A 25,439-nucleotide genomic window follows, 5' to 3' on the forward strand; every position below is an offset into this window, starting at 1 on the left:
CCTCGCCTTTTTTGCACATCTTTTTAATAGCACCAGCTAGGGGTCCTGAATAAAGTTTTTTTCACACCACCCACTAGCCAGGTACTTTTTAATTTTTCACTACACCCTCCACTCACATGTATCCCCTCACTTGCACTTAACACACACCACACATAGTCAACCTTGTCAACGCTCCCGCGTAGTCGCAGGTCGCAGCGTGCCGCATCCCTCTAGCGGGGTGCGAAGACCCCGATGATGAAGCATGACACCAAGGGGCCTGTTGGTGTGTGAGGGGTATTTTACACAACACTGAGTGTCCCCCATCTTTGCGGTGTACACTGGGAGTAGGATTCTTCTTGTTTAATTATCAGTGCCTGTGGAGTAGGAATCCTATCTCTTTACTCTACCTCCCCTCGTTGTTAATTTCGGTCCTTATTTAGATCTAGGCAGACGAGTTACTCTGCCAGAATGGTGGCGGATATCCAGTCGGGCGTAATATAAATCCTATTATTTCCTATGGGATTTGTATTTCGGCGGACGGGATATCCGTCACCGTTGTGACAAAGTAACCTGTCCGCCAAGATCTAAATCAGGCCCTATGTAACACTAAGCGGAAAAATATTCTCATCAGTCTTGGTGACTGTTCCAGCACTGTAAGCTTTGGTGACATTGTACGACATTGTAGATTTGTATGGTGAGTCTAGACATGAAATGCTTGTCAAGCTCCAATGAAATGATGCAGTAATTCTTTGTAAGCCAGTTTCACTGCCGAACGTTTTGGTTCTAAGATTACATATTTGCGTTCTCAGTTGTTTTAGCACCTAAGAAAAATAGAATGTGATATGTTCCAAACTATTACTGTCTTTGTCGGCAATAAAACAGCTCCAATTGATCTTTCAGAGCTGTCAAACTCTACAATGATTTAAATGGCATAAAAGAGATGACAATAATTTGAAAACACAAACTTGTAGTTTCTAAAATAATTTATTTGCAGTATTATACCTAACTCTTTTATAAACTATTCTGTCTGCTGCAAAAAAAATCTTAGGGTCTCATTTAGAATTTGGAGAATGCTATGCTCTATCACAAATGGAACGCATATCCTGTGCTTCCTAATACAAGTTCCATATGACATAATGCACTTGTAATACAGTGATGGAATATCTGTCAGATTTGCGACAGAGCATCCCCTTTAGGCATCTCCTTCCCTTACTGTCTTCCTGCCTACTTTTGTCATACCAGGGAGGTTTGTGCAATATAAATACCCCACATACATTCTGATCAAGTGGTAATCCTATTATCAGTTTACAGTTACTGATCTTGGGGTGCTGTTGAACTATACCCAAAGCACCTCGGTTTTGTTCTTGACTAGTAGGACATTACATTCCATCTAAAATCTGCTTTCTGGTTAGGTATGGTTGTAGACAGCGCTCTGAGTAATCTGGGGACTTTCTCCACCAGCCAGTAAACATGTTCCCCCATTTTACAGTCATTAAGTGCCCACTTCCATCATACGTCAGCTATACCATGATCTATCCTAGATTACTCCTTTTGACAGTCATGTCTTGATGCATCAGGTCCCCCAAAATGATAGCTAAGCTGTGTTGTGTCTGTTTCCAGTATGTCAATCCTTCCTCAGTGTGCCATTATTCTCTGATAAGTTAGCCATGGAATGATGTGCCTATTTCACATGTTCCCTCTAATGCCACTTATGCCATTATAAGTCTGTTCTTTCATATGCATGCCATGGCATGGTCCACCCTTTATCCCCTAGTATGACAAGCCATGCCATGTTGTACTCAGCTCATCATAAGACAGAAACGTCATTATGTTGCCATTTCTCTCATATTCCAAGTATACCATTATCTACCCATATCTTCAATACACCAACCATGCCATGATGTTTTAATTACCTCCTTTGCCAGCTATACAATTATCAATCAATCAGGGGTTTATTGAGCGCGACTACTCACCTGAGAGGGTCTAAAGGTGCTGAGGGGGAGTGTTGCATCTCTCAGTGAGTTCACAGCAATTTGCCGAAGACCCAAGTCTTGTTGTCCTTCATGGACTTGGAGAGTGTTGGCATCTGTAGGAGGTCGAGAGGGAGAGTGTTCCATGCCTTGGCTGTAAGGTAGGAGAAGGAGCGGCCTCCCGTTCAAGTCTTCTTGATGCGCAGCATCATAGCGAGGGAGAGCTGTGCTGAGCGGAGGTATCTTTGGGGTGTTTGGAACGAGAGGCGGTTGTTCAGGGAGGCAGGTCCATTGTTGTGAAGGGCTTTGTGAGTGTGGGTGAGAAGCTTGAAGGTGATTATCTTCTCGATGAGGAGCCAGTGTAGTGTCTGTAGGAGTTGGGTGATGTGGCAGTGGTGTGGTAGGTTGAGGACTAGTCTGGCAGGGGTGTTTTGGGCGTTCTGGAGTTTGTGGGTGGGGTTCTTGGTGATTCCGGCGTAGAGTGCATTGACGTAGTCCAGTCTACGACTAATGAGGGTGTGGGTGACGGTTTTTCTGTGTTTGAGGGGAATCCAGTTGAAGGTCTTTCATAGGAGTCAGAGGGCATAGAAGCAGCAGGACGAGACTGCGTTGATTTGGTCGTCCATTTTGAGTTCAGAGTCTATGATGATTCCAAGGTCGCGCAAGTGATTCGTGGGGATGGGTGGGTTCCCGAGGGTAGGGGGCCATCAGGTGTAGCACCAGGCATTCGGTTGTGGGCCCATCATGAGTACTTTGGTCTTGTCCGTATTTAGTTGTAGGCAGATGTTCTTCATCCACCTGGCGCCTGCTCCCATTCCCTCTTGAAAGTTGAGTTTGGAGACGTTGGGTTCATTGGATAGGGAGAGGATGAGTTGAGTATCGTCTGCATAGGATACAATGTTGAGTCTGTGGGATCTGATGATAGGTGCTAGTGGGGCCATGTAGACGTTGAACAGGGTGGGGCTGATGGAGGATCCTTGGGGAACTCAGCAGGTGGTCGGTGTTGGATCCGAGCGGAAGGGTGGGAGTCTCACCTGCTGCGTTTTGCCAGATAGGAATGAGCGGATCCAGTTGAGGGCCTTGTTCCGCATTCCTGCATCATGAAATCTGTGGGCTAGGGTGCGGTGAGAGACTGTTGAAGGCTGCGGAGATGTCCAGAAGGATAAGGGCCACAGTTTCTCCTCTGTCAAGTAGGGAGCGGATGTCGTCTGTCACGGCAAGAAGGGTGGTCTCGGTGCTGTGGTTTTTCCTGAAATGTGATTGGGAGGAGTTAAGAATGTGTTTTCTTCTATGAGGGAGACAAGCTGGCTGTTGACCGCTTTTTCAATGACTTTCGCCGGGTAAGGGAGTACGGAGATTGGTCTGTAGTTTTTTAGGTCAGTGGGGTCCGCCGAGGATTTTTTCAGGAGAGAGTTGATCTCGGAGTGTTTCCATTCTTCGGGAAAGGAGGCGGTCTCAAAGGAGCAGTTGATGGTTTGTCAAAGTTCGGGGCGATGATGTCCGTGGCTCTGAGGTAGATGTGGTGTGGACAGGGGTCCGCGGGAGCCCCGGTGTGGGTTGACTTCATGGTCTTTTTTATGGTGAAAGCGGTCCAGCTGTCAAATGTAGGCTGTGATGTATGGGGAGTGGTGGGTGTGGGTTCTGTATGTAGGTGGTGTTCAAAGTTGTCATAGATGGTCTTGATTTTGTGATGGAAGAAGGCCAAGTCTGTCGCAGAGGTCCTGGGAGGGGGGGATGTCGGTTGTCTAACTGTTGGGCTGGGCAAACTCTTTGATGATGTAGAACAGTTCCTTGCTGTTGTGTGTGTGAGTAGAGATTCTGTCTTGGAGTGCTTACTTCCTTGTGTATCTGATGAGCTTGTGGTGGGTGGTGGTGGTTGATTTGAAGTTGTCAAGGTCTGCTGTGGTTCTGGAGTCCTCCATGATTTTTGAGGCATCTGCAGTTTTGTCTAGATTCTTGAAGTTCGGTGGAGAACCAGCTGGCTCTCTTGGTATGTGTTTTGGTGGTGTTCTTGAGGGGGATGATGGTGCTGGTGCATTCGGAGATCCAATTGTGCAGGGTCCGGGCGGCGGTGGTAGGTTCCTTGCCAGTGGCGGTGGGAGCGGCGCTGTTGAGGGAGGAGGAAAGCTGGTCGTTGGAGATCTTGTTCCAGTTTCTGCACCAGAGCTGGTGTGGACGTTTGTGGGTGATGACTTTTTTGAAGGTGAAGTGGATCCAACGGTGGTCCATCCATGGGAGTTCAGAGGTGTGGCTGACAGTGATCGACTTTCCCGCTGTGAAGATGGGGTCGAGGATGTGCCCTGCTGAGTGTGTGGGTTCATGTATGATCTGTTTGACTCTGAGGTTGTGGAGGTTGTCAAGGAGAGAAGTAGAGTTGGGGTCTTGGAGGTTGTTGAGATGGAAGTTGAGGTCTCCCAGCAAGGTGTAGTCGGTGGAGGGGATGGCTTGCAGGGAGATGATGTTGGTGATGGAGCCAGCAAAGGGCGCGCGGGGTCCGGGGAACCTATAAATGAAGGAATGAAGGTGCTTCTAAGGGTGGTAGATGGGTGGCTCTGAATTTTGAAGTGAAGGTGTTCCATCAGGTCTGAGGGCACGTCAGTGTGGGTGCTCAGTCAGAGACTGGATTTGTGGATGATAGCGATGCCTCCTACGGGGTGGTTGAGGCGGTCCTTCTGGGTGATCTTGTATCCTTCAGGTATGGTGATTGCGATGTCTGGTCCTGAGGCGGCATTCGTCCAGGTTTCAGTGAAGAAAGTGGCATCTGGGGCGGTACTGTCGAGGAGGTCCCAGATTTCTACGGTCTGCCTGTGGAGGGAGCGGACGTTGAGGAGGATGCATTGCAGGGTTTCTGGTACGGTGGAGTTGTGACTGGAGGAATGAGGTGAGTCCTAGGTCTTGGTGTAGGTGAAGGAGTGACAATAGTGGCGGCAGGTGAAGGGTCTGTGGGTGCGAAAGGTGAAGAGAGCTTGCAGTTGTTGTCCTTGCCAGTGTTGAGTGCATAGAGAGCCAAGTAACTGTAGCGCTACCGTGTCAAAGGACATGGGTCCCTGGCACTGGTCGCAGTTGGGTCACGGAAGGGCGCATCCCGGCTTACCGTTGGTGCACCTATGGCACACCAGCAGGGTGGCCGCTTAGCGGACGCCAATAATTAGGGGTCAGGGGAGGGCGGGACAGCTGGGAGGTGGGAGAACGCAGGAGGGGGAGGGGCTGCAGGGTCAGAGGCAGCAGGAAAGGACACTTTTAAATAAAGGCAAAGGGGTTTTAAATAAAGGCAGAAAAGGAGAGAAAAACGAAGGCATAAAAAGGCAAGAAAAAAGAGGAAAAAGAGATAGGCAGACGAACGGCAGATGCCCGGGGCACCAGGACAAATGGCAGCAGATGGCAGAGGAAAGACTGAGGCACAGGGGCCTCAAACACCGGATTGGCAGCGCTAGAAGCGGGATACTTATAGCAGAGCTGCACAAGGGGAGTGCAGTTTCCTGACCAGAAGGTCAGAGTGCTGATTATTATCTCTGTGCCTCATAATGTGCCCTCTGATTCACTATATGCCAAGCAATCCAAAATGTCCTTAGAGCACCTGTGCAAGACATGACAGGGTAAATAGCCTTTACCATCATATGCCAACCAGGCCATGATGGGACCATGCTACCCACCTAGTAGCCGTGCTACACACACAAGCATACAAGCATATGAAAAAAATGCATGCATATTTATGTGTGCATCCACATAATCACTCATGTTTTCACTTATTCCTTACCTTCCCTTTACTCCATTTACAGGTTGGTGTCCTCCACACCTCCATGTGTAAATCGAGGCCGGTGCTAGTGGTGAGGGCATGGTGTTGGACCCAGACAAACTGAATGCAGTTGCAAGGATTGCCAGAACCATACAGGAGGAAAGTTTCATAATTCAGCTCTCCAACTTTAAAGTTCAACGATACCAAGGCACAGGCTGGAGCAGACAACTAGCAAGAGAAGGACACAGTGAGGTCAGGCAGACAGAAGAGGAAGAAGGAACCCATGCAAGCCATGTTTTCACTCTACCTATGAGAAAGCTAATTAACAAAATTGAGTATTATTTTTTTATAATCAATTTTATTGGTTTTTTTAAACAAGAGAATACCAGCAGTAATCAAATGCAGCATATTACAGTAGTCATAGGACGTCACCACCTTATACGTCTGTAAAAATGTATATTTGCAGTACATGATCTCATACAATCCCACATAATACATACAGTTCCTGAAGTGAGCCATTTTTATTCTATCTGACCATTTGCCCCAAACCTTGCGGTGTTACGCCGGACATCCTCTGGCCTCATACATGGGCTACTCTTGTGCTGCGCCCCAGTCCACCCTCCTGGGCCATTTCTATATACCAGGCTGGACAGGGTTTTTCCAGCTGGCAGATATGTCCCTCTTAGCCACCACCATGGCTGTATTAAGAAATAGTTCATCAGTTCTGCATCCGTCCAGTCTATCTGTGATTCCCAGGAGCATGGATAGTGGATTGTGTTGGACCTCCCAACCCAGAACCTCTGTGACTTCCCTTTCTATGGAGTTCCAGTATCGCGCAATGACGGGGCAAGCCAATACTATGTGAAAGAAGTCTGCCTGGTCTTGTTCACATCGTGTACATGATGCAGTTGGTTTAAGACATGCGCTATGAAGGCGTTTTGGGGTTATGTATGCAGCTTTAGGTAGTACAGTTGGAGCAGAAGGAGTCTGGCCGAGGAGGTGACTGTTTTAGGCACCATCAGTGCATCTCTCCAATCTTCCTCTTCAAGGAGCCTGATCCGTCCCTCCCATTGGCTCCTAAGCCGGTCTAGTGTATTTGGAGTATTGTTAGTTAGCTAACTGTAAATACGCGAGATTCCTCCCTTTCCCAAGTTTCCTGTCATGGTTTGTGCCTCAGTGGGGCTATATTCTGGTAATGTTGTGCCATTTGGTGCATGCATTTGGAGGGCATGGCGCAATTGCAGATACCCGTAGAATTGTGAGGAATGTAAGGAGTATCAGGCCTGCAAATCCTAAAAGGTACGCATGTGTTCGCCGGTCCATACATCTCCAAGCTGTGAGATACCAATGAGGACCCAGGCCCGGAACCCTCCCACTCCGCTGACCTTCCGTAGCCAGGTACCCTGCCTGAGCGGTGTGTATCAGGTCAGTTTGTTAGTCCACTGGGTATGGCGCAAAGAGATGCGCCAAGCCAGGAGAACCATCTGCATCACTACAGGTAGAGTTCCAGGGATAGGTCCTCGTTCAGCTCAACTCTGTACGTCAGGTCAGACCAGCCTCCATTAAACCAATCATGTAGCATGAGCAGGCGAGTTGCCAGATAGTACAGGTATGGATTGGTCATGCCCATGCCCACATTGAAGGGTAGAATCCAGCCCTAGGACAGGGCCATATGAAGTCTTTGCCCACCCCAAAGGAATCCAATGGCCAGGCTGTCTAATTCTTTAAACCAGGTCAGTGGGAAATAGAATGGGGTATTTTGGATCATATAGAGGAACCTGGGAAGTATCATCATTTTGAGGAGGGCGACTCTTCCCATGGGATTAAGTGGTAGTGTCTGCCATTTGCAGAGATCATCTCGAGCTCTCTTCACTAGCCGGGTAACATTGAGTGACCAGGCAAAAGGTCAGGAAGCAAGGCCACCCAGATTCCCAAGTATTTGAATGATTGCCTTCTGATAGGTATTGTGGACTGCCAGTCGAATTAATCTCTTGATATGCGGAGAGGGACCAGGGCGGACTTACTGGGATTTTATTGCAGGCCAGAGACCTGTGGAATGAGGTGCAATGCCCGGAGGCAGTGGGGGCCAGATTGAGCCAGTACTATGAGAAAGAGTAAGACATCCTCCGCGTATAAGGCGACTTTGTCTTCTTCAGAGTTTGGCCACCTCCATCCCTGAATTCGGTCGTCGGACTGTATAAAGCATGCCAAGGGCTCCCTCGCCAGGGTGATTCGGAGAGGTGAGGCGGGCAACCTTGCCTTGCCCCCCTCTTAATGGGAAACATCTCCGATAATGCCCCCTTGACGAGCACTTGTGCTTGCTGCGGGAATATAATACCTTAACCAAGTTCGGAAGTGCTGGCCCACACCTATCTCGGCCAATACATCTTCAAGATACTGCCAGTCTATGGAATCAAAGGCCTTTTCAAAATCCTTGAGGAGGAGTGCTAAATAGGGGGTTAGGTATTGTATTGGCAATTTCCTAAGGCTAGATGAAGACGTCAGAGGCAGTGCCTGGTCCCCCTAGATGTCTTAAATCTGCATTGCTCAGGGTGGTTGTATGACGTTACAATGCATGCCATTACCCTGCATGCAGTTACAATGCGTACCTGAAAGTTGGAATAGTATAATTTACTATTCCAACTCCAGTGTGTGCAACAGTAGGTAACGTGTTGGAGTTAAATCCAACACCTTCTACCCCCTGCAACAAGCCTTTTGCGTTGTAACGACATGCGGGGTAATGGCATGCGTTGTAATGCATGCTTCCCATCAGGGGGGACCAACTTAGGGAGACAGGGCCTCTATCGGTGGGCGAGGACCGAGGCAAATATTTTGACCTCTGTATTTATGAGGGAGATTAGGCTATATTCGGTGCAGTTTGGTGAGGGAAGTTGGGTTTTAGGGATGGCCACAATGATAGCGGTGTCTGTTTCTGGTGGAACTGAGCCTTTCTCAATAGCTTCGGTATAAATGTCAGAGGGATGCCCCTGGGAAGGATGGTGACGTCTCTGATCTTTTGACAGTCTAGTGCAGGCATAAAAATATTATCAATTCGGGCAGGGGTGTGGTGTGCTGCAGAGGTGTGGGTAAATTGTTTGCAATGGGGATGCCAGATTCTCCAGGTGTCACAGATACCTAGGGTACTTGCCAGGTGTTTAGCATGTGTGGATCTCGTGGCAAAGGGGGCGCTTGTGGTGTCAAGATCGGGGTGCATGACCGCGTTGAAGTCGCCTCCAATTATTGTCAACCCTGGGGGTAGAGAAGCGATAAGGTCTGTTGTGCATTTTAAGATCGATTTGAGCATCGATGGAGGGGAGTATATGGAGACTAAGTTAAAAGCGTTTCCTCCTATAGTTCTTCTTAGGGCCATGAAGCATCCCTGGGGGTCATTAGTGGCCATTGTGAGTACAAAGGGGAGATTGCGCCGTATGAGGATTGCCACGCCCTGCCTCGGGCGAACCCTGAGTGCCAAGCCCTGTCATAGCTGTATAGTGCCAGAAAGGGGCAGTTGTTGCCCATAAGGTGGGTTTCTTAAAGTAAGATTATATTGGACGCTTGGCGTTTGGCATATCTCAAGACTGCCATCCGTTTAACCTTGTCCAGTAACCCATTGACATTACATGATAGTATGCAGAGTGGATCTCCACTATTATATATATTTGTCATGGTGGATGAGGGTGTAAGTGGAGGCCTGCGGGACTTAGGTTGGATGTGGGATTTACTACAATGCACGCAAGCTGCGGGGCAGCAAGTGTATTTCCGTATTGTGGGTGGTACGTGCAACTGTCCTGCTTTTGAGTAGGAATGCTGACGTGATGAACATAGTACAACAACAGACACTCTGGCGAACTGTCCCAACCCCCTTCCCCATTCCCCCACCCTATATTTCGAGAGCAGAACCATCTATCTTCCCAAATGAACAAAGGTGAGCAACGAAACTAGAATGCTTGGGTTTGGAGTTGCATGGAGGACCCCTCCCTACATAAGGATACTTATCATCGCAGTGGGAAAGGTCTATGAGTTGTAGCAAGATGCGTCTACTTGAAAATAGCTCATTCATTGTTTCTTTGGGTAGTCCACTGTTGGCCAGGGCGATCATTCCAGGAGCAATGGACTTCAAAAGAGGTCTGTATCAGCCAAGTCCATATGAGGAGTTTTGGGCGATATACTTCTGGGTTCTGCTCGGTCTATGGAGCCAGATCTTTGTGGAGAGTGGGAATTATTCAGTAGTGCTCGGTATCTGGGGTGCAGTCCAGGTCTCACAGGCGAGTCCGATCTGGCCCGGCGCGTTCCCGCCCCTTGCGGGTATGTGTGCATCTTTTGCCTGGTTTGGGCGAACCCCCCTGGGCACCCCTGGCCTGAGCCCCCGAAGACAAAGCCAGGGTGTTCGCTCTAAGAGGGCAGTCTTCGGTCCGTCCATCATTTCCTTGTGTTTGCTGTTTGCCCTCAGTTGGCAGGGTATACCCAGACATAGTTCCCTTGCTCACTTTGCCACTGGATTCAAGCTAGCCTGGCTGAGGAAGGGTGTTACCCAGAAACCAGTCACAGGATGCTTGTTTCCGGTTCAGGTAAGACTTGGCTTGGCAATTCGGGCTGGACTGTTCCCATGAGGCACAGGGTCAAGACTGATTTGCTTATAGCTGGGTCTGAACTGAGATGGAGAAATGACCTAAAGAATGATGATGGATTAAACCCAAATCTGTCACTGGGGGTAAGTGTCTGAAAAGATTCATCGCTCTGTCCATCATCTCCTTGTGTTGGTTTGTTTGCACACAGCTGGCAGGGTATGCCCAGACGTGGGTCCCTTGCTCACTTTGCCACTGGATTCGAGCTAGCCTGACTGATAAAGGGTGTTACCCAGAAACTGGTCCCTGAATGCGTTTTTCCGGATCAGGGAAAACCTGGCTTGGCAGTTCGGGCTGGACTCTTCCCATGAGGCACAGGGTCAAGACTCATTTGCATATAGCTGGGTCTGAATGTGTTAATAAAACAAAGTATTCAAAAACAATACTTTGACCCAAAACACACCAATGTGAAAGGAATTTCAGTTGGTGATAGGGTCACGGCTAAGAAACACAGTAAATTAAAGAAGAATGAATTTAAATTCTCCTTGCCAGTACAGGTATTGAAAACTGCTAAAGGATCCCTCTTTTTGGATAAGAAGGGGTGGTGGAAAAAAAGTGTTGTTGTTAAGTTGTCCCCTGAGCAGGCAGCAAAGATTCTGTTTACTAAGAATTTAACTGAGGATGACATAGACAATTGCACTCACTTCTTGTTGGGTTCACTATCTGACTAGTGCATCCAATGAGTCTACTCCTCATTTGGTAGGTGTACTGTACATATTCCTCTTGCAAGTCAACTCCATTAAGAACCTTCTGGGCAACAAAATGCCTTGTTGCAACAAAATACGTTGTTCGAAGATGCATGCTCAGGAAGCTCCTGATCTTCACGCAATTGTTCTTTGCCTACTAGGTTTAGAGATTTGTATGTGTACTAAGTTTTCTTTAAAAGAAGGGGGAAGGTGTAATGATGATTTCACTAATATATCTTCTATGTTCATTACTATGCCAAACAATGCTTGTTCTACAGCATAATTCTTAAGTGACGTGCGCATACAATAACATATTTATGATTGAATGTATAGGTCGTGGGGCAGTTTCCCCATAGCGTGTTCAGAATGCAACTGCGAGCAGATGCACTCTGATCTTCTTTGCGGAAGGATGCACTCCCCTGCTTTCCGCTGAATCTTTGGAATAAAGCATACTTCCACAAATCAAAGGCACTACTTTTGTATTAGTTACACTAGCGCCCTCTTTACACCTCTCTGGGAGTCCCAGGACTGCGCAGTGCTAGCCTTTCTGGTCATAGAGTCAATATAATGAAAAGGGCAGGGCTTTAAGTGGGCCGGGTCTGTCCGGGTCTGAGCACCGGCAGTTTTTTTTTGGGGCCCTCGAAACGGGTCTCTATCGGGCTCTATTTTCCCGGCTGGCAAAGGTAGTCGGTTCTTTATTTTATTTTTTTCAGACCCGTTTCGAGGGCCCCAAAATAAACTGCCGGTGCTCAGACTCTGCCTCTGCCCACTTAAAGCCCTGGCGGTTGCTGCTCAGAAACCTCTCTGTGACATTTTTCACTACTGCAGTGAGAGCTCAGTTTTCTCACTCAGTAGTGGTCACGGCATGACGTCCACGGCACGACATCCTGCCAGGTGAGCTTTGTTGGAGGAAGGGAAATCCTTTAAGAGAGCCATTTTCTCTCAGGATTTCCCTTCTCTCCTCTCTTTCCAGCGCAGAAGCAACGTCGTGGTGGTGCCAGCGCGGGACTTTTACCAACACAGGATCAACGTCGTGGATGATGAAAAACTGAAGAGGCAGAGGCCCCCAGGCAGCTTGCTCCAGCACGACCTACCCGACCTTCACTTGGTGAATTGGCGCCGTGTTTAGAATTGGAGAGGTCGTGGAAATTAGTTTCAGCATTTTTCACCTGTGGAGTCCCATCCTTGATCGGTAAGTGCAGTGGATTATCCCCACAGTTTGCTTATAAACGTTTTTTTGTTTCAGCTTGCAGAACGTGTAGATTCTAGTCACAAACTTGCATCTTTGTTTTTTAAGCGTGTTTTGTTATCGACAGACAAGTGCCTCCTGGCAAGGGACTGTACTCTGCAACTAATTGTTTTGTCACTTTTAGTTTCTTGATGCTTATCTTTGACTCTGAAATGTATATTATCCAAATGGTACGTCGAAAAACTGTACAGTTTTAGTTGGGAGAAAGTCACGGGGGTGGGGGCATTAAAGGGACTGTACAGGTGGTTGGGGCCTGCATCTGGGCTGGAGAGGTGGAGATGGCCGGTGTCTGTGCTGGTGGGGTGGGGATGGCCGGTGTCTGTGCTACAGAGGTGGGGATGGCCGGTGTCTGTGCTGGAGAGGTGGGGAGGGCCTGTGTCTGTGCTGTAGAGGTGGTGGGGGCCTGCATCTGTGCTGTAGAGGTGGTGGAGGCCTGCCTATGTGCTGGAGAGGTGGTGGGGGCCTGCCTCTGTGCTGGAGAGGTAGTGGGGGCCTGGATATGTGCGGGAGGGGGCATGGGGGCCTGTGTGCTGTAGAATTGGTGAGGGCCTGGATATGTATAGGAGAGGGGAGGGGGGCCTGTGTCTCTGCTGGGGGGGGGGATGGTGAGGCATGTGTCTGTACTGGAGAGGTGGTGAGGGCCTGTATCTGTGCTGTATCAATGGCGTGGGTCTGTATCTGTGCTGGAGAGGTGGCGAGGGCCTGTATCTGTGCTGGAGAGGTGGGGAGGGCCTATGTCTGTGCTGGAGGGGTGGTGAGGGCCTGTATCTGTGCTGGAGAGGTGGCGAGGGCCTGTATCTGTGCTGGAGAGGTGGGGAGGGCCTATGTCTGTGCTGGAGGGGTGGTGAGGGCCTGTGTCTGTGCTGGAGAGGTGGCGAGGGCCTATGTCTGTGCTGGAGGGGTCGGGAGGACTTGCGTCTGTACTGGAGAACTAAGTAATGTCCTGATTTGTTACCTTTGCCTCAAATTGTAAAGCGCTCTGGTATCCTGCGGGATCAAGTTTGTGCTATTTAAAACTTTATAAATTAATTTTTCTTTAAATCCTGTGAGCAGCAGTTAAACCCTAACAGGGCCATATATCCTGCTCAGTTTATCAAGAGGGCAGCTCCCAGGCCGTTGGAGAGCTGAAGGCCATGCACATTCATCAATGTTATTTTGCTGAGAGGGCACAGATAGCAGTCGGATTGCCCTGTAGTTTTTCGAATTTGATGTCCTCTCTGAGCCATGTCTGGCAGTAAAAGGGGGTTTTAGCAGGATGCGACTTCATGATTTTCTTAAGCACACAATGGTAGTTATCTTGATTTAGACCACGCCCCTACTCTGATAGACCACACCCCTTTAAGAGAGTAGCCACTCCCCTTTTAGAGCACCCCCAGTTTTTTTTTCCCACTTAAAGCCCTGGAAAAGGGGGACCCAGGGGGAGCAGGGCACGAGCCGGTCTCCCCATTGGCTGTTTCACACGGTGGGAGCAGCCTTACAGGTGGGGCAGGGGGACAATCAGGGCAGATGGCGCGCAGCAGGTAAAGCAATTGGCAGGGCGGGCGGGAAAATCACTGTGCCCTTGGGAGACGGGAGGTGCGGAGGAGTTTTTGTCCCACCCACCTTTCCCTCTTTTCTTCCTTTTGTTTCAATTTTTGTACAGAGTCCATTTTTCCTGGGCTACTGCCAGGGTTTTTTTGTCCATGCGTTCGTGCCACGATAAGACAGGTTTTTCGCTAGCCATTTTTGGTAGGCAGGATTTTTCTGCGGGATGGGCAGCCTTGAGCGGGTTTGTCCATCCTCAAAGGGGGGAGGTGGGGTACGCAGTCACGGGGGAAAGAAAATGAGAAAGAGGGGAAGTTATCAATGGGGGTCAGTTCTTCTGGGTTTGTTGGGGAGTCAACATTTTGGGGGGTTAGGTTGTAAATAGTTTGGTATAAGCTTGGGGATTGGATTGATCATAAAATGGCAAAATGTTTTTTCGAGAAAATAAATGGCACCTGTCTTAATAAAGTGGCCTTTATTGCTAAACTAAGAACTTGTGGTCCGTGAGTCATTGTGCGATGGACTACCTGCACCGCTGACTACAACCTTAGTGGCCGGAGGGGTCAAAATGAGAAACAGCGGCCTTGCAGCAACGTGATTAAAGAAGCGTGGGCTTACGATACACTGTTTCATAACTGCCATATCCATGGCAACAGGCTTCCCTGTCCTCGAGACAAGTCTCCCTCTGATTGCCTCAAGCACCGGGCAGGTGTTGCAGAGCTACACTAACACACACAAGAGCTATTAGTTTAGCCTGACAGCTAACAGACAAAATACAATTAATCACAACCTACTCTCCGTGACAGGCTCCGTTGCGCCTGGGCCTGCTCGCTGACACCAAGGAGTAAGCTCCGGGCAGGGTTTAGGAGAAATAAAAAAAACTGTGTGGGGAGGGGCGGACTCTCCAAGGGGCGTGTTCGATGAAATTAAGGGCGTGGTTTAAAAACACTTCAGCTAAAAATCTCTGCATAGCATAGTGTCCCGCCCACTGGCATTTTGCTGCTTCTCTCCGTGCATCCAAATATATAAAACAACAAATAACAATACACCTACAAGTAAGACAAATGGCTTTGTCAATGGTCGTTAGATGCCTAAGATAAATAAGCAACAACTATGGCTTCGTTGTATAGATCATTGAAAATGCTCCAGTTCTGAAATGATGAGACTGCCAAAGAACTATTCGAGTCTCTTTGAAGTTACCTCAGAGGCAGTGAAGGGTGGCACTGTTGCAGGGTTAACATTTTTGTTCACCCTGGGGGTGAGGGCGAAATTGTAGAGCCCGTTGGGGACCCGTCTCAGCACCTGCTTTTTAGAACTGCCGGTGCTCAGCACTGGCAGGACCCGGCCCACTCAAAGCCCTGGCTCCGAGAAGTATGTTCCTTAAATTCTGGGGCCTTAGGTCATGCTCGGTGACACAAAGGGACCATGGGAGTGTCCACCATGAGAGAATCTGCTGCGGTAATTATCGCTTGCTGACACTAGGGCCGGAAGTACAGCGAGAGCCAGTGCAGAGGCAAGATTTACACAAGCACCCCTATGAGATGGCAGCCCCAACGGCCCAATAATAGCACCTTTCGACAGGAGTAATACTTTAATCTTCTACATTATATGCTCGGCGGTATCACAGAATGAACGTTTATTGTGAAATCAGACAATAAATACAATTTCAACGAGGAAGAGAGAGAGAGAGAGAAACACACACACGCAGTAAGAGAGAGACTTTAAGTCAAGTCCCAAGGATTTTGGAGGGCATTTTCACTGGCTTGAGGCATACACTTTTGATCCCACCTTACCCTATCTTCAGGGCTGAGGCCCTGAATGTACTGATGCATTCAGAGCATTCTTTAGCTCTACATTTGCTCTTTATATGTCGTCCCCATGTGGTCCAATATTAAAAGGTTTTGAAGATTTGGAACAGTCAGTGGGCAATTTGGATAATTTTTGACAACTGTCTAAACAACCCCAGCACTCCCACGTGACTTCCTGTCATGGTAATCTGAGTCTACCAATTGAACAGCACATGTTGGCACCTAGAAACTTACAAGAATGTCAATGCTGCCTCTGGTGAACACCAGCGGTGGAGGCAGCCGCAAAAGATATATAATCTAAAGGGGATGGCACGGTTACCATAAGGGGGGACAGTGGTGGTGATATTGTCAATAAGACCGTAGTGGGCTACCCACACACTGACAACACAGGTATACTTCAGGGGGCAAGAAGACAGGTGGGGGCACCTTCCATGCACCTCTAAGTGCAGCACTCTTGAAGAGGTCACTCAAAGGACAATTTTCAAAGGCCTCTCCTTAGATGGTGCGTATAGTACTTTTAGTCAACTCTTTATTACGATGTTCCCTTTAAAAAGCTTTGGATACTCTCTTGGTCAGTGGTGTGCTGTCTCAATCTGAGCCACACTATCAAACTCACTCTCTGTCTCTCATTCCTCCCTTTGCTTCTCTCTCTCCTCCCTTTGCTTCTCTCTCTCTATCTCTCACCCCTTTCTCTTTCTCCCTATCTCTCTATTTCTTTAGGTTTCTCGCTTTTCTCTGTCTCTCGCACTCAGTTTGAGAGGACTCTGTTGATTAAGCATCTACAATATTATATCATAACCCAACCGTTGGTCAACGGTGAGGCTTGGGCATCACCAAATGACTTGTGATGGTGCTTCCGGACATACAAATCACGTGACCTGACGTGTATACTTTGATATATTTTTACACATATATAGACATATTAAAAGAGGAGGTTAAAAGAGGTGATGGGCCCTGCCTACACCTCAGTGCTGGCTTTGATCAAGTAGCCGTTGAAGGTGATGTAGGTGTCAAAGTCATCGCTGAAGATGGCGTTCTCGCGCTCGCCCTTGAAGAGCCGCACCCACACCTCATCATTCTCCTTCAGATTCAGCATCAGACTTTGGCTCTGCATGATGCTGCGGTCACTTGGCTGGGCATACAGAATGACCATCTCCTCCTCATTGCGCATCACATGCAGGTAGGTCTCCTTCTGGTTCCAGGTGTGCACGTTGATGTTGAAGAAGTAAACACCAGCCACATAACAGTAGAATTTGCCAGAGAACATGTTAAAGTGGCCGTAGAGGTTCACCAGCTCTGTGTCAAAGATTAGCGGCTGGAAGTAGTCGTTGCTGTGCAGGGATTTCTTGCGGCCCACCGAGAAGGCTGAGTACACGTTCTTGCAGGGATCTCCTGGGGATCCTAGATTTCCCTTCTGTCCCTTGATCCCATTCTGACCCCTGGGCCCTGTAGACCCAGCTTTGCCACTCTTGCCAGCGATTCCGCGTTCTCCACTGTCCCCCTTGTCTCCTAAAGGTACAAGTAAAGATTTCATTATGGGCTTACTCTAACACTATCATGCAGTTAGTACTTGTCTGTGATTTTATCTCACAGGCTTCACCCAGTACGCTATGATTATTTACATACCTTTAAAAGCGATGTGCATGAAAATACACCATGGGCAAAGGCATACATGCAGGTGAGTTGTGTAACGGGCTATTATGAGGGACTTGAGGCTTCACTTCTTGAGAATCATCGCCCCTCCGTACACTAAACCATATAATATCTTTCAACACTATGCACACCTGTACTATGTACGGTCAAAGGCCAGGTGTAGAGAACCATAAACTGTGCTTCTGTCTCTTACACTTCATCATCCAACACACTGCTACGCTCTGCATCCCATGACATGATAACCGCACCTCAGTTGTCATCACCCACGACATAAACACTTCGCACATAGGCTCAAAACAAAAACAGCATCCTTCCAACCAGACACTCTACATCGTGTTGCTTGCTACTCATGTTGGCAAGCACTTCAGTGCCCCACATACAGGTAGTAAGCGCCAAATAAGTGCTGCAATACAATACAATTATTTTTATTCATACACTGTTGACATAAATATCATTAGTGAAGTCATCCATGATGTAATTTGAGATGTCATCTGTGAGTGAAGTTACTAAACATCACTTTTACTGGGGTGGGGGAGGGCGTGGGGTGTATGTGTGTGTGTGTCTGTCTGCCTTCAAAATGGTCATGAGAGGTCATGGGGATCCTACCGCAGGAGGTAGTGCTACCTTGCATGCACAGAGAACCAAGGGGCATATTATCAAGGGCTGGCGATAATTATCACTAAGCGTGCTTAGCGCACATTTAATTATCGCCAGCTATCGCTGGAATATATTGCCAAGCTAGCGCTGTATTATCAACGCTTAGCGCTATGGCGATAAATATTCCAGCAATAGCAGTGTTTTCCATGGAACATTGCTGGTTTTCCAGCGATGTTCCATGGAAAACAGCGATATCCTTGTTGATAGGGCCTGTGGTCTTAGCCACACAATCCACCCCCATGTTAGGTATGCCTTAGTCAGGAATGTAACAGACGTTAAATTCCTGCGTTAAGGCATACTTAACGGGATTTCAAATATCGCTACCCCTTCGTTGAAGCTACCTTCGCGATATATTCCCTGGTTGGTTTCACAGCCACGCCTACTTTGCATCTCATTAGCGATGTGAAATCAGGCGAGCTGGAAACGGACGCTAAGTCAGCAAAACACAGTCTAGAGTGCCCTTGTTGATTAGGCGATAAACTTATCGCCGCTTTACGCCCGAAAACGACGCTAAAGTAGCGATAAGTTTATCGCCAGCCCTTGATAATATGCCCCCACAAACGACAAAACAACACAGCAACAGTGATGACAGAAAAGGAAATGTGTTAACACAGGGATGGCGTTCATACATGGGACAGGGAAGGGTGCAGGGAACAGGAAAAACGCCTCAGAATGTATGTGGACATCAAGGGAGAGACAGCTGGTCAGGGGAAAGAGGACAAACACAGAGGGCAACTTCTGCAGTAAGGACATCGCCAGCAAGTTTATTGCCCCGGGGCAAAAGCATGTGGAAAAGTGTTCGAACTCTCTGACCAGGCCTGAAATGCAGTGCATACAGATGCGAGTGCACAGTCGCGCTGCATACACAGCTAGATGTACAGGTTAACAATCTCTCTACGGGCATGTCAAGGAATCAAAAGTAATCAATTAACTGAAGCTGTTTGTCCAATCTATGGATTCTCACGTGCTGAAGGGGGTTCTAGGCCACACTACTTTGAAAGTCCAGTCCGTAGCCCTGTGTTGGCCAGCTCGGATTCAAATTTCAAGTCCGCAGACCTAGCTGATGAAATACACACTTTATGTTTTGTCAAAAAAATGGTCTGACTACAGTAAACTATAGCTTGAAGCTACATTGGCATCTCTCCATCTTACGTCATGGTGTTGACCTGCCAAGCACTAACTGACCAACTGCTCCAAAGGAGGCTGAAAAATTTAACTTTTTGGACACTTTTTTAATAATTGTTCCTCTGCCTGACCAATCCGTGTGAATTTTTCTAAACGTGTACTTCTTTTGGAATGTTTTGTGCAGATTCATCGTATCCGGCCAAACACTAGAAGTAACATAACAGACACCCTTCTAATTGACAAATGGACTGAACTCTAACTACAGAGTTGCTATCACTGACTCTGTAATAGATAGATATGCCGACCGACAGACAGACAGAAAGACAGCACAGACAGGTAGGTAGGTAGATAGTAGATAGATAGATAGATATATAGATAGATAGATAGATAGATAGATAGATAGATAGATAGATAGATAGATAGATAGATAGACAGACAGATAGATAGATAGATAGTAGGTAGATAGATAGATAGATAGATAGATAGATAGATAGATAGATAGATAGATAGATAGATAGATAGATAGATAGATAGATAGATAGACAGACAGACAGATAGATAGATAGATAGTAGGTAGATAGATAGATAGATAGATAGATAGATAGATAGATAGATAGATAGATAGATAGATAGACAGACAGACAGACAGACAGATAGATAGATAGATAGATAGATAGTAGGTAGATAGATAGATAGATAGATAGATAGATAGATAGATAGATAGATAGATAGATAGACAGATAGATAGATAGTAGGTAGATAAATAGATAGTAGGTAGATAGATAGATAGACAGACAGATAGATAGATAGATAGTAGGTAGATAGATAGATAGATAGATAGACAGATAGATAGTAGGTAGATAGATAGATAGACAGACAGATAGATAGATAGATAAATAGTAGGTAGATAGATAGATAGATAGATAGATAGATAGATAGATAGATAGATAGACAGACAGATAGATAGTAGGTAGATAGATAGATAGATAGATAGATAGATAGATAGATAGATAGATAGATAGATAGATAGATAGATTACAGTTGCCCATATTAATTCCGATACGTGCAGTAACTTCTGTAATGGCACATGCTGAAATTACCAGGTGTGCGGTAATCACTGCATCCCCGTAATTTTACACAGGTACATTTCAGAAAACACCAAATTGTGCCTACTATGTCCCATTTTCTGGTAATAACGTAACTGTTGCTATGTATTTATTTATTTTTTAAGCTTATAGAGCGCACAGCTTCCCCCAACGAGGTTGTTCTGGTGCTTTGGCAGGCTGCAGAAGGAACTTGATAGGGTCTAAGGGTTGGAAAACAGCCAGGACTTTAATGAACGTCAGAAAAGCGTCTCAGACACGGCTTACCGCAAGGAGAGTGCTAGGCTGTTCCAGGTTTTGGCTGTGATCACGGCAAAGGCTCTGCGCCCATTCTAGAGCAGCGGAAGCATGGAGTAGCCAGAAGGTGGAGACTGTTTGATCTGAGGACACGGCTGGACTGGGAGTGCTTGAGTCGAGCTCTAAGATAGGCTGGGCCGTGACCCTGAAGCAATCCAAAGGTCAGGACGAGAGACTTGAATTGGATGCATTTGGTCACGGGAAGCCAATGTGGAGTTTCCTTAAGTGGGGAGAAATTGAGTGGCGATAAGGGATTTTGCAGATCAGCCTGGCAGACGCGTTTTGACCGATCTGCAGACGTCTGATCAGATAAGCTGGAGCTCCCACATAGAGACTGTTTGCATAGTCGAGATGGGAGGTGATCAGGGCATGGATGATGGTACGACGGGACTCCATGGTAAGAAAGTGAAGGATTTTGCGAAGCATGTGCAGCATTCCAAAGCAGGCAGAGGAAACCTGACTGATTTGGGATTTACCTGATAATTCATTATCAAACCGGAACCCAAGGTTCCTAGTCGAGTTCACCGGCTTGGGAGAGGGATTTAGCTCGGATGGCGACCACAGCGATGTAGGAGAGGGGCTTGTTTGATTGAAAAATAGAACCTCAGTTTTGTCCAAGTTGAGTTTCAGCATGTTCTGCGACATCCAAGTGGGGATATTACATAAACAGTGTCTGAAATTGACAAACGCTGCCTCGGAAGGATAATTGAACAACACCAGCTGTGTGTCGTCGGCATAGGAGATCACTCTTACCCCACAGGATTCAACCAATGCCGCCAGGGGGGAGAGATAGACATTGGAGAAGAAAGAAGGCTCACACCAATTATAATTTTATCCCTGTCAAGTTTGAAGCATCAAGATGGCGGTCGCACTCTGAGTGCTCTGGACCCGTCTGACATCCGCTACCATCTGCACATTATTAGGAGCCTCACTTTGCTCCAAATCTGCCCGCCAAATGACACACGCCTTCTGATTGCGGGTGTTGTACAGCAGCTCTCCTCTGCTGCCATAGGCAAGGATAAACCTGCCCGCTCAGCAGCCTCCCAGGCTCACATTGACCAGTATACCACCAGCCCTGGTGCTGGTGCTGGACAGACCAGGACGGCGGAGTTGAGAAGTCTTCACCTTCGAATGGGTATCTGGCCACGTTCCTCCAAGCCATACAGACCTCCCAAGCAGCTGTGTAAGCCAAGATCGAATTGGTGCGTGTTGACGTTGCCTTCTTGTGCCACGATCTGTGCAACACTTCAGCCAGGATCTCGGAGGCCAAGACCCGTTTGTCCATGGTGGAAGACAATGTTGTTACTTTGAAATCCCAAGTCTCCAGTCTCCTTACACGTTCTATGAAGTTCCATCACGTGTGGAGGATGCGGAAAAACGATTCAGGATCAATAACATAAACACGATTTGGAAACTGAACAGCAGAAAATCCCAGCAAGTTGCCACATTTTTTGAAATCTGTATTAAGTCCTGGATTCCCGTGGATCAATCATCCCCCTGGTTTGCGATAGAGATGGCAACAGGTCATTGGCTCCTAAGCCACCACCGGAAGCACAGCACAGGCCAATGATCACCTGAATCCTTAACTTCAAGGACAGAAATGCTATCTTGAGAGAGGCTTGCTTCTGCCCCAACCTCTGATGTGCTAAGGATCTCCTATTTCCTGACTACACCAGAGAGTTCCAACAGCAATGACGTTCTTACCTGGCGGTCAAGCCGAAACTTCAGGCACTTGGTCTTCTAATTAGAATCCTGTTCCCAGCCAGGTTCTGTGTCGTCCATGCAAATCAGACCCAATTCTTCGACAACCCAGGGCTGCATGGACACGGCTCACTGAGGAATGTCCACCTTACAGACCTGATGGGTCTTCACACCGGAAGACAAGATCAACTGGCCCGGCATGGACAATGACTGCATCAAAACCAGGCAATATTGCACACGATTATACAGGGGTTGCAGTATCAAATGGCCTAAATCCCTCTCACTGTGACACAGGTCACAAGACCGGTCCCTGTCTTCAGTGCACTCCCTTCAAACCTTTGCAGCAGTGACTTCCCAGATGGCTCCTGAAAACCTTCCTGCTGCGTCCTCTCCACCCTATGTTGAGCTACAGGCAGACATTGAGTTATCGCAAAGTCTAGCACTGTGATTTTTAGTTTCCAGGCACTCTGGGGTTCCAGGGTGATGCTTTCCATTAGTCACTACTGATATTCTTCCTGATGGTCACTGCAGGTTATGTCTTAAGGAGGGGTCCTGTTAATCAAGGAGAGAGAGAGAGGAACTAGAGTAGCTAGTTCATTTCCCCTGGAATATAGTGGTTAATCAAAGAGAACTAGCTATGTATGTGTTCTATGTGTCTACATGGGAAACCATTTGGTTTAGTATGAAGGCCCTCACCCACCAACCTAGTTGGTGGCATGCTTTATCATCGGGCCCCGATTACGGCCCATGTTAACTTTTGTTTTTTAAGTGCCCTGTGCCGCACTTTCACTTTAATGGCAGCTGCACCCCTTTTCTTAGACACAGCTCGTCTAAGCACAAGGACGTGGCCGACACGTGGGCGCTTTTACAAACAAGCATTTGCAATTCAATAGGTGTCGCATTTACGAGGGTTTCGTAAATGTGAGACCTATTGCATTGCAAATGCTTGTTTAGGTTGAGACTGGGCAGTGCATGCGCTGCTCTGCGAGGCATCCTGTATTCAGGTATAGACTTCTGTTATTAGCTCCTATTAGGACTGGCTCTTTTACATGTGTCCAAACTCGGGAGCTTTCATCAGAGGTCTGGAGAGCTATTTCCTTAATTGATATAGACAGGACTTGTGGGTCGCCGGCATTGGCGGCTGCTTCTATGTATTAGCTGTGCGCCATGTGTTCTTTCAGTGTGGCTGCCTCACTCCCCTCCCATAGCACTCCCGGGACGGCAGCAATGGCGGACACTTCTATATAGTAGCAGCGTATCATGTGTGCTTTCACTTTGGCTGCCTCCCCCAACACTCCCAGGATGCCAGCAATTGCGGCTGCTTCTATATTTTAAAACTGTGGCAATGCAATAGGTCTGCAATTTGTGAGAGTTTGAGCTATTGGCATTGCTAATGACAATGCTTTTTATGTATGTGTTGGTTTTTAAAACATAAATAAAAGGCATTGTTATTTAATATGCCAAAGCTTAAACTCTCGCAAACGTGAGACCTACTGCATTGCAAATGCTTGTTTTTTAATCTCCCAATTTGCTGCTCTACAATGTTTGCATGTGTGAAATGTGTATATACAGCGCAAAACTTGCTTTCGTGATCTATTCTTGAGGATGCACATACTTCAGTTGGCACTAGGTGGCACCCTTTGCAGGAGCTGACTCGAACTGTGTCTATTTTGAAAAAGATGCGCTCCCACAAAACCAGGAATGGGCCCTGAATGATCTTTGTGTCCTGGGCCACACAAAAGCTTCTGACTCACCTGCAAGCACCCAGATCTAAAAGTCCCTGGTAGTCCTCCGTACTGCCTGACCTTCTCATGGCGGCCATTTCAGTCAGCGCGACTGTAACTTACCGGGACCTTACTTATCCGCACTAAATAACGTTAACTATTCTGAAATCCCCAGACTTGATTTACCGAGGGAAGTCACTCAGTCAACCCTAGCATGCCCTACACAACTAGGTGCCTTCATGCGGAGTAACGTGACCGGAGCTCCCAAAATGGCGGTGTGACGCTGGTGGAGCCCCTTCTATACTGGGCTCGCTGCCGGCACCACCGACCCATGCCTGTCTACCCGCGACACGTCTCTTCTCTTGCTCTGATCGCACTGATGGTGGTGGAGTTTTACAAATCAACCAGGGAACTCACAAAATTTGATGTGCAAAGGTGCTGGGGGAGCTGCTGGAGAAGCGCAGTCTCCCCCCAGCACAAAGAGCAAACTCCCACCCCGAGCTCCATGGATTCCCTGCGCACACTGCCTCCGTCCCGTCAGCCTGGCGTCCAACCCGCCACCCAACAACAGCGGCTCCCCCGGCCCGCTCTGAAGCAGAGCCCGGGCCCCCCGCGCCCCCGGGGGCCAGAGCAACGCCGGAGCAGGGGCGGCTCTAGGCTCATGGCAGCCCTGGGCAGGGAGCGTAGTTAGGGGGCCCCAGAAGAGGGGGTCCGGGCGGGGCAGAGCATGGAGGCCAGTGAAGAGGGGGGAGAGTCAGGGTGTTTGGAAGTGGCCGCCAAATCCCTGCCAGGGAGAAAATTACAAAAAACAATTTGATGGACAGAATGCAGATCAATGTCTTACATTCACCCCAGTACAAGGATCTGGGCCTAAATCCATCGTTTTTTGCACTCCACACCACCCTGGGTTAGATAATGGCTTTATGCAAATCAGCTCTGACCCTGTGCCCCATGGGAACAGTCCAGTCCGAACTACAACAGCCATATCTTTCCCAGACCGGAATCAAGCATCCGAGGACCGGACCGGTTTCGAGGTAACACCTCTCATCAGCCCGGCTAGCTTGACTCCAGTGGTGTGGAGGCTCTGGGACCCACGTCTGAGCTACCCCAGTACACTAAGGGAGAAAATTACAAAAAACAATTTGATGGACAGAATGTAGATCAATGTCTTACATTCACCCCAGTACAAGGATCTGGGCCTAAATCCATCGTTTTTTGCACTCCACACCACCCTGGGTTAGATAATGGCTTTATGCAAATCAGCTCTGACCCTGTGCCCCATGGGAACAGTCCAGTCTGAACTACAACAGCCATATCTTTCCCAGACCGGAATCAAGCATCCGAGGACCGGACCGGTTTCGAGGTAACACCTCTCATCAGCCCGGCTAGCTTGACTCCAGTGGTGTGGAGGCTCTGGGACCCACGTCTGAGCTACCCCAGTACACTCAGGGAGAAAATTACAAAAAACAATTTGATGGACAGAATGTAGATCAATGTCTTACATTCACCCCAGTACAAGGATCTGGGCCTAAATCCATCGTTTTTTGCACTCCACACAACCCTGAATGATGGATTTGGGCCCAGATCTTTTGACTGGGGTGA

The 25,439-nt window shown here is 47.9% G+C and overlaps 1 protein-coding gene across 1 annotated transcript in view; it reads right to left on the reverse strand.

The window, feature by feature from the left end:
• Positions 1-6,026: 6,026 nt before the first annotated feature.
• Positions 6,027-25,439, reverse strand: part of C1QTNF1 (C1q and TNF related 1) — an 80,397-nt gene continuing 60,984 nt past the window's right edge. The window contains exons 4-5 of the mRNA XM_086931069.1: positions 13,659-17,086; positions 6,027-11,578 (exon numbers count right to left, since the gene is read on the reverse strand). Coding sequence (XP_086787195.1) covers positions 16,536-17,086 — 551 coding nt within the window. The 3' untranslated portion in view covers positions 6,027-11,578; positions 13,659-16,535. The remainder of the gene's footprint in view (positions 11,579-13,658; positions 17,087-25,439) is intronic.

This window comes from Lissotriton vulgaris, chromosome 7 (genome assembly GCF_964263255.1).
Source record: "Lissotriton vulgaris chromosome 7, aLisVul1.2, whole genome shotgun sequence".
Taxonomy (NCBI): Eukaryota; Metazoa; Chordata; class Amphibia; order Caudata; family Salamandridae; genus Lissotriton; species Lissotriton vulgaris.